We start from the raw sequence: 9,579 nt of genomic DNA on the forward strand, positions 1-9,579 counted from the left end.
ATGCCGACGGCTCAGCCGGTGAAAAGCTTGCTGTACAAGCAGGAGGGCCTGAATTTGGTCTCCAGGAAGAATGGCATGTGTTTATAATCCCAGCTCTGGGGTGACAGGGACAAGGGGCTCTCTAAAGTTCACTGACCAGCTGACAGTTGAAGCTGTGAGCTCTAGGGTCAGTGAGAAATGTTTTCTCAAAACCGCAGAGAAAGACTGAGGAAGATATCCACCTCTGGCCTCCACATGTATGTGCAAACAAGTACACGCACATACGCACACACACACAAAAAAAAACACTTTTTGATAAAGAAGGCAGGAGAGTGATGCCTTGAGCTAAAAGCTGGGCAGAAACACCACACAGGTCTACAGCTGTGTCCTCAAATCCCACCTGCAGATAGCATGCCTGCCTCGGGAACATGGAGGGAAAAAGAGATAAAGTTTAGTTACAGCCGAGCAGTGGCCTCTCCACACCCCTGTCATTGAGGACTCAGGCTTGTCAGCTAGTCTCCCAGACAGTTCCATGTGGCTGAGAGAACCAGGGTCTGTGGTCACCTCTGCTGAGACACCAGGACAATGCAGAAACTACCCTGAGTATAGCCCAAGGAAAAACCTAAGAAGGAGGGAAAGGCGAAGACTCCGTGCCTTGGGAGCCAGTCTTCGTGAAGGGTTCCGGCTGCTCTGGCAATGTGGGGTGAAGGCCAGATGCTCCCCAGAGAGTAGAGTCACAATCACCTTTCTCTGCAGCCTTCCCTGAAAGTGCCAATCAACAGAAGGAACCCTAGGCAACCACAGATGCCTATCCTGGTAGAACCTATGTGCCAGCATGCTGTTTGCCTGTGCCTGGGTTTCTCACATACCCAATAGGTTCTTCTGAAGGGTGAGTGTTTTCTAAGTTCTCTGGACTAAACAAGACTTGTCTTCACCATCTTAAATAGTTGATATGGTTATGCTGGAAGAGCTAGCACCAACCCCAGAAGTGGCTTTCCTGATCCCCTTTAAATGACTGGGACCACTCATCAGGGAAGGGCAGGTTTTATTCAAATGGTGTCCCACTCAGGGTATCAATTTTCTCCTTAAAAGAGAGTTTTGCAGGGGACTCACAAAAGCCGCACTTGAACTACCTTGCTAGCCAAAGTCTTCTATACCCACCTATCAGCCTTATCTCCCTTCTAGGTCTCCTTCTTCAAAAGCACTTTGCATTCGAATTGGGCTGTCTTGCATTAATGAAAGGAGATCCAAGGTCCTCTGTAGAATGTGTTGACATTTTACATCCAGGAAATAAACTAATTTTTTTCATTACCGGCTTTTATAACATATGAAAATCTTAGGAGGCTTAAGACTGATTGACAGGTTTGAAAATAAACAGCCTATTTTTGCAGATAGCTCACAGCTGTATTGCTTCCTCCCATGGTGAGCTCAGCTGGAGTTTTCTGTCAGAGAGTCTTTGCCAGTAGTAACCCTCATCCTCTGTATTCTTTAGGTTAATACATGCAAAAGGACTCTGGCCTTATTTCTTTGAAAATTGATGACACACACATACACACACCTAAGAAAAAAACCATCAAGACATCAAAATATTTAAAAGACAGAGCAAGATAGACTGTACTGAAACTAAGATAACACCATTAATATGGCTGCCTGGAGCAAAACACAAAAATCTTAGGAAAAAGGCTTTTCAACTGTGTGCCTGGGAACACAGAGGGATCTTTGGAATCTCTTGTGGGCCTCAAGACAAACACTGCTCCCTTCCTCACCATAGATACTTTAAAAAAAAAAAAAAAAAAAAAAAAAAAAAAAAAAAAAAAAAAAAAAAAAAAAACCTGGTTTGTGAATGGGATTTAGTCAGATTTTATAGGAATAAAACATTTTATAGTTAAAGTCCTTTTTTAAACCTCTAGTCCAGGAGACAAAAGGCCCCAAGATCTGCCACTGTTTGACAGACTTGCTCCCCTCCATGATGTAGCCCAAGGTCTGGGCATGCCAGGGGGGCCTATGTCACTGAGTCAGATATGCACCTGAGCGTTGCAAGAAGTGAGCCATTTAGGACTGTTGGTGCTTCTGGATCTTTCTCTGTGCCCTTCTCTCTCTGTGGAATGTTTCAGAGCTTCCCTCTCAGAATCCCATTATTATCTATGCCTATTAACCCTTCCAGACTTCCATGAAGCTTCCTGGCTTCACCTCCAGCTGAGTCGATGGCTCCTCTGGTCCCCCAGCTCAGTCCTAACCTCCTCCCTGTGAGCCATCTTTCCTGGTCCACCTCACTCTGTGGAGCAACTTCTGACCTGGAGGTCTGTCCTTCCTCTAGACTGTTAACTCCTAGAGATCTTGGAGCATGTCCTCAAATCCACCTCCCCAGAAATTAATTCAAGGCCCACCACACAGACTTCTCTGTTTTCAGTCTCCAGATGTGGTGGTGGATGACAGAGTGGAAGAGTGCACCTGCATCTCCGGTACCCAAAATGCATCTGTTGTGGACACCCTACTCTTGCAGGAACACTGCAAGAATGGGGGGACTGAGGATGACAATTGGGGCTTTAAATTTAATGCTCACATTTTTAAAAACCTTTTAGAGTCCAGGAAAGTTGTTTAAATGTAAACATGCATTCTCACTGTCTGGAACCAGAGTTAGATGAATTCCTCAAATGATCTCTTAATGCCACCAAAATTGCATTCAAATGCTTCTGCCAGGCAAAGATAAATTGCCATTTACACAATAATCTTGTGCTTAAAAGTGACTGGGTCCAGAGAATTTGGGGAAATTTATTATGACAGGGAAAAGGGGTTCAAGATATTTAGTCTGCTGATAAGACAGCTTAGGAATGACCATAATTATCTCCGGGAATTTGAAGGGTCTTTATAAGGTCACTAAGAGGTCATGGGCCAGCTTGGCTCCATCTACTTCAACATCAGAAATTGACTTAAACGACACCAAACTGAGTTAGTCTGAGTCACAGAATGTCAAAGGGAGTTTCAGAATCAGAAGCATTCCACCCCCCACGAACTTGTTAGAAATGCTGACCTCCTAAATCCACTCCTCATCTGCCAAGCCAGAGTTGTGCTCTCTCAAGCCTCACTGTAGCTTATTTACATGTTCAAGCTCAGGAAACTCCTCTAGTGTAAGAAAGCAGAAAATTGGAAGAGCCAAGGACCCTTCCCCAAATCTGACAACCAGTCTAGGTTAGGAGCAGAATGGCAATGATCATCACCTTCTATCCAGTTTCCAAGGGTTGCTCCAGCGCCCTTCATCTTTCCTGATCAAAAGGAGTCTGAGTCCTTCCTTCATGTTCACTAGAATGTCTTCAGCACCATGCCCTACAGCTATAAAGACTCGGGCAATAGCACAAACCACTCAGCTCAAGGCAGGGTAGCTTGTAGTAGGCTGCTGAAGAAGCCTTCAGACTTCTCGTCCCTAGAAACAGGATAGACACTCTGCGTGGCAAAGCCAACAGCCTCTGTTCATGACTTCCCTGTAATAGAAAATGCCTGATGGCTTAGTTCCTCACAGATGGAGAAAAAGGGCATAGCTCTTTCCAAAGCAGTGTTTCAAGCACTCTAAAGTTGTGACTAATCCCATGGTCTCACTGCCCTTGCAGAAGATTCAGAGCAAATGCCTTACAAATGCCTCACAAGTTCCCGAGGCAAGAAGTCTAGGGTGGAGAGAGAGAGATACCTGCTCAGAGTGGGTGCCTTTGCAGGGAAAGCCTTCCTAGGCTTCCAAAGGATCCTTCCCTTGCAGGGCTTGGAAGAGAAAGCCCTTTTAGCTTCCTGGAGCCAAGCAGAACCTAGAGGAGCCAATCAGAGTCTAGGGACAAACCCTGGAAAATAACAGGGGTAAGAAGGAGCTCCTCTGGGTGGGTAAGTGTGTTTCCTGGCACCAAGGGAACTGAGGAGCGGTATAATGTATATTTGATGACATTCTCAGCAAGAAGCCTCCCTGCCAGAAACCTAGGCTAGAACAAAGTCTGGCACCAGGGCAGACAGAAGATAAAGGGAAAACTGTGGAACCTGCCAGAGAGGCCAGGATGGTCCCAAGAGAGTGGCTAGACAGCAAGGTGTGGAAACTAATAAAAAGTCACCATGACAGGCGCCATCCTATCCAAATCTGCACAGTTCCCATGTGTAAGGCTTTGGGGGATGTGAAGACCATGCCGAGAAGCTGGCAAAGCAACATGAAGAAACACATGGCCCTGAGCATGTCCCCACTGCCCACTCCCAACCGCTGCCAACCCAACCAAAGTTAGGCGAGCAAGATCCTCCTAGTCCCCATTCAAAGGAAACTGGAGCTTCCATCACAGCGATGAAAACCACAAAAGACAGCTGCCACATTAGTCTGCTAAGATCAAACATCTGTGTGTTTGCCACCATGCGCAAAGATACATGTCACTCAGACTGCCACAGTTGGGGAATCTTGTGGATGAAGCTCACACACATAACTTTGTTCCCTTTGTGCAGCCAAGCTCCATGCAAGCATGGGCCTTTTGAGCTACAGATAAAATGCAAAGTGCACTTAATCTGCGTGATGGTGCTGATCTGCCAACACCACACAGGACTAAAAGGGGTCACTTATGCCACAGGCTTCCAAGGAGCCAATAAGAGTAACTCGAGATGCCTTACCATCCCACTGGCCCTTCTCACCAAATGTCATCCTTGCCAACAGATCGGTCTGCCCCCAAAGACTCAGACACAGCTGCCACAGACAGACAGAATGCAACAGAACCAATAATGAGTTCCTTTCTTCCTCCCCTCACCGGCCTTGCCTCCCAGGAGTGTTCTATGGTTCAGTCATTTTCTTACCTGGAAGCTGCAGGGACACTGGACTCCGTCGTGCCCAGAAGACAGCCCAGACTTCAGGGTGAGTTGGAGACCCAGATCCTTCTTATGTAGTCACATCATCAGCAGAGGAAAGTCACAGAAAGACTCCCAGCATCTGTGGGCTGCTCGGGAACTCCTTTCAAGTGGAGGGAACAAAGATTCCTTCTGATCTACTGAGAGAGGGAACGAAGGAAAATCTGAGCACGCTAGAATGTGAAACTGGCAGGAATAGGCACGTGTACATGCACACTCCCGGGGGAGGTCTGACTACAATACTGTGTGCTTGTCGCTCCATCATCCATTTCTTTGGCATGTCATATGCTAGTTGTTTCTATCAGATAGAACCCCAAAATGAAGAACTTAAGGGGACCTCCAAATCTAGTGAGGACCAAAACATTGTGAGCAAAGTGTCTTGACCGGGTTGTCACATCTCAGCAAAACTCAAGCATGTAAAAGGGTGTGTGGCGTGACCACTCGAGGTCTGACAAAGCCAGCGTCTCTCTTCTACAGGTAACCAGAACTTTACCTAGAAAGAAGGCCTTGGAGACCCTCCATACCTGTACCCCAGGGGTGCTGTGCCTCAGTGGGGCTCCTTAGCAGATTGTGTGAGAAAAAGTGCAGGAAGAAACGATCATCTAGATCAAAGTGCTGGAATGATGGGCTGAAAATGACTTCTTTAAAAAGAAAATGCTTCCTCCAAGTGGTACAGGTGGAGAAGCAAGGAACTGATTGGCCTCTCATAAAAATCCCTCCACTTATCTTCCTTCAGCACTTTCTTCAATTCCCTCAGTGAGTTGTCAAACGTGACAATAAAATGGCAGAGTTACTCCCAACCAGTTACTGGGTTAGGAAAGAGGACACGGGGCTGGGAAACGTAATTCAGAAAATGCATAGCACTTTGAAAGGCACCTGTAACCGTACCATTTTAGGAGTTCTCTCTGCTCAGCACTAGACTTAAATGCTTTGCCGTATACCAGCAATTTCCCTGACCACTTACTGGTGGGGTCCACTTGTCCCCACTTACAGATGAGGAAACAGGCATCAGTTTAGTTGACTTTCCCAAAGTCAAAGATTTCTCTCTCTCTCCTCCTTCCCCTTCCCTTGTTCTTATTATTTATTATACATATGCTGCTGCCACAAGCAGAAAAGACCTTCTGATTTCTCGTAATTTTTAAAATAAAGGAACACACATACACACACACACACACACACACTACTGTATTTTGGTATAGGTAAGTGGTTCTCAACTCTTGAGTCACAACCCCCGAATTCCATCAGAAAACATAGATATTTACATTATGAATTATAACACTAGCAAAATTACAGTTATGAAGCAGCAACAAAAGAAAGCAATTGTATGGTTGGGGGTCAGCACACCATGAGGACCTGTATAAAAGGGTCACAGCTTTGGGAAGGTTGAGAACCACTGGTCTAGGTGGGACTCACAAGAAGAGCCCATCCAGCATCATTTCTTACTAGAAGAAGGAAACAACCCCTTGCCCGATTCCCAAGCAATCAGTTGGAACCGTCATCTACCGGAATAAGCGGAGCCCTTAGAAGCTGCCTCCAGAGCCCTTCTCTAGAAGGCTCTGTTAGGATCCAAAAGAGTGTAGCTGGTTTTGCACACCCACTCAGACACTTCCTTGTAATTTTGTCTTACTTGGTTTCTTCTCCATTCTGTCATAAACTGTGAAGCTAAAATACTGATTCATTACCATATTTATTAAATTGTTTTTTAAAAAAAACAACAACATGACCTTATGTCCTACACTGAAAGCAGTTTAGTTCTATACCTAATTATATATGCTTTATCTCACTGTCTGGATCACGTAACAAAGGTTGCACACCTGCCACACCTCTGAGGGATCTCCACAGGGCTACATAAAACTCAAGTGGCATTAACAGGCTACACAGAATGCAAGCTCTGCAGGGACCTGGCAGAAAACCACAGCCCCTGGCAGGGTAGACTCCCTCCTGAGTGGTTAGTGCCTCCAAAATGAACACCTAGTTCCACAGGTCTTTTAGTCCCTTTCTACCTTCCCAGTGTCTCAACACCTGAATCGGAAGGAGGCGCCTGCCTGCTCCAGACTCACGGCCACAGGCCCCGAGTGGCGGAAGTAGCTGGGAGCTGTCCATGGTGGCTCCGCGCCTGGGCACGCAGAGCCTCCCGTTCCCGCCCGCGGGCGCGCCTGGGGTCCCTCTCCACACCACTGACTTGGAGACGACTTCCTGGCTCACTGTCTCCTGGACAGGGCTTCAGCCAGGCCGTGGCTCTCACATCAAAACTTGGCTTTAAAAGGGAGTTCTTACCTGTGGGCAGAGTTGGCTGGTCGGAGCAGTACTGAGAACTTCAGACGGGGCGCGGGCGGAATGTCCAACTCTTGGGGAACAAGGATGCACCGCCCCTCTTGTCAAGAACACACGCCTTCTCCCGGGTCCATTCCGAAATCTCCCCGGACCTCATTCCTAGAGAGGAGAACTGGAGAACCGTGTACGACTCTTGTGCCCTGATGAGACCTTTGTTTTCCTGTCAATCTAGCGAGACCCTTCTTGCAGGTGACGTCCGTTGCGAGGGGCCAACAAACATTCCTGCAGTGCTGCCAGGCTTGGTGTTTGCTTCAATATCAGCAGGGACCATCGAGTCGTCTAACATCAGATCATCTCCGCTCGCCCCGTGCCAGCGCATCGCTGGGACAGCAGGGGCTGATGAGGGAACCCAGAAGACCTTGCCAAACGCGGAAGCGACAAGGTGCAGACTTGTGAGGCTCGCGACCACTAGCCACAGGGTAAGCTCGCTCACTGTACTGAGCTCCTTCTGAGACCTGCTTCGGGGCCATTCCTCTTCGGCGAAACACTGTTATTTGTGTGAGCATCTTAGTGCCATTCACAGGAGGACAACCTAAGCAAAGCAGAGATCTGCCTCCCGTCGAAAGCGTTCCTGGACGTTGGTGTCCCCAACACCTGCCGCTTGTAAAGACCTCAGAGACGACCACGGAGGACGGTGACGGGGGCTTGTGCCCACCAATACACTCGCGGAGAGACAGACAAGCAGGCAGGCAGACAGAGACACATGGGCAGACGAGCAGACAGATAGACAAGCAGGCAGGCGGACAGACAGACAGAGGCAGACAGCACAGAACAGCTGGACAAGAAGGCCGACGGAGGGCAATGTTTTCCCTAAACCGAGGCGAGGCGCTGGATTCCGGCTGTCCTCTCCCCTCCAAGACTAAATCCATGCAGCCCTCGCGCCCCAGCCCGGGTCCTCTTACCTCCGCGGTCCTCTTACCTCCGGTTGATGACCGAGACAGTGCCACGCCTCGGGGACCTGGAGTGCAGCATCCCGGAGTATGATATCTGATCCCCCGCGTCGAGCTCCCGAGCGAGAGACAACTGGACGAGAGCGCGCGGGAAGTGGGGTGCAGATCCGAGCCTCACTCAGCTCAGTGAGCCCCCAGCACCAGACCACTGCCACTCTGCGCCCCAGGCGCTCCTCTCTCGGCTCCGCGCTTGCTGGCTTACTAGCTAGCTCGGAGCTGCCAGCCTGAGCCGCCGCTTTTTATAGCCGCCTTCCGGGGCTGGCTCCTCCTCCTGGAGCCCCCGGCGCCCGCACTCATCCAGCACCCCCCCGCCCCCCCTCCCCGTCTCGGGGCAGCGTCCTCCCACTCACCGAGGTGGGCGGCCTGTGGGGGCCGGACCCGGGCGGGCTCTGGCGGCAGCTCGGGAAGCCGCAGACCCAAGCCGGAGAGCCGCGGCTGGGACAAGCCGCGCCACCAGGTGAGGGCGCTGGAGCCCAGGACGAGCGCGGCCGACCTCCGAGGGTTGTAGCGGTGGAAGCGCGCTTTGCACCCAGTGGCCTCCCCGGGGGACAGGGGACCGGCAGGCGAGAGAGAAGAAAGGCCTGTGACTTCCACAGAGTCACCACCACTCTACATTCGAACTGTTAGATTTCAAACCCCCCTCCTTTTTGTAAGCGGACATAGCAACAGAATCCAGAGTCGCCTGGGTAGGTCTGGAGGTCCCTTGGAGAGGAAGATGTATCCTTTTGCTGTCAGAGCGCTCATTGACTAGGGAGGTGGCTCAGTCACTAAAGTGCTTACAGACTTGAAAACCAGAGTTCAATCTCCAGAATCAATGTTAAAAGACCTTGGGTGATGGCCCTGGTTTGTAATCCCAGCTCTGAGGAGGTAGAGACAGGGGCTTGCTGGCCAGCCAACCTAGCCTACTCTGCAAGTTCAAGGTGAAGGAGGGACACCTCGTCTCAAAACACAAATAAACAAGATGGGCAGCTCCTGGGGGCGGACACCCCAGGCAGCTTGACCTCTGCCCTGAGACATGCATACCCATGTGCATCCCAGAAAGAAGGAAGGTAGAGTGACGTCACACGTGCCAGTTTTCTGTACATGCTAGTTACTCGTTCATGGACAAGGAGCATCACCAACCGGCTTCCTTGAGCCCGGGGAGAGGATTTCAGTGAGACTGGAGAGTATAGGTACTAATTAATAGCTAGTGCTTGCTATCCTGCATGTAGGGTGGTGGGACGCGGAACCTCTTGTCCGCACTGGCCAATGTTCTCAGGGGTCAAAACAAGAAGGTACCACCGGTGAGCTATTCCCTGCCACAGGAATCAGCCCATACAGAGTGTGGCATCTCCTCGGTGCCCGGAGCACCGGCTACTTAACCACTCTGAGCCCAGCAAGAAACAGAAGGTGTTGTGGAGGGTTTTCTTTCCGCTTCATTTTAATTCTAAGATGAGGGCTTTGATTGCAATTGTGCATC

General features: G+C 49.6%; 1 protein-coding gene across 1 annotated transcript in view; it reads right to left on the reverse strand.

Annotated features, from left to right (window-relative positions):
• Positions 1-8,332, reverse strand: part of Cemip (cell migration inducing hyaluronidase 1) — a 159,931-nt gene extending 151,599 nt beyond the window's left edge. Inside the window, exon 1 of the mRNA XM_042278866.2 lies at positions 8,090-8,332. Coding sequence (XP_042134800.2) covers positions 8,090-8,142 — 53 coding nt within the window. The 5' untranslated portion in view covers positions 8,143-8,332. The remainder of the gene's footprint in view (positions 1-8,089) is intronic.
• Positions 8,333-9,579: the final 1,247 nt, after the last annotated feature.

The sequence above is a fragment of the Peromyscus maniculatus genome, chromosome 1 (assembly GCF_049852395.1).
Source record: "Peromyscus maniculatus bairdii isolate BWxNUB_F1_BW_parent chromosome 1, HU_Pman_BW_mat_3.1, whole genome shotgun sequence".
Classification (NCBI taxonomy): domain Eukaryota; kingdom Metazoa; phylum Chordata; class Mammalia; order Rodentia; family Cricetidae; genus Peromyscus; species Peromyscus maniculatus.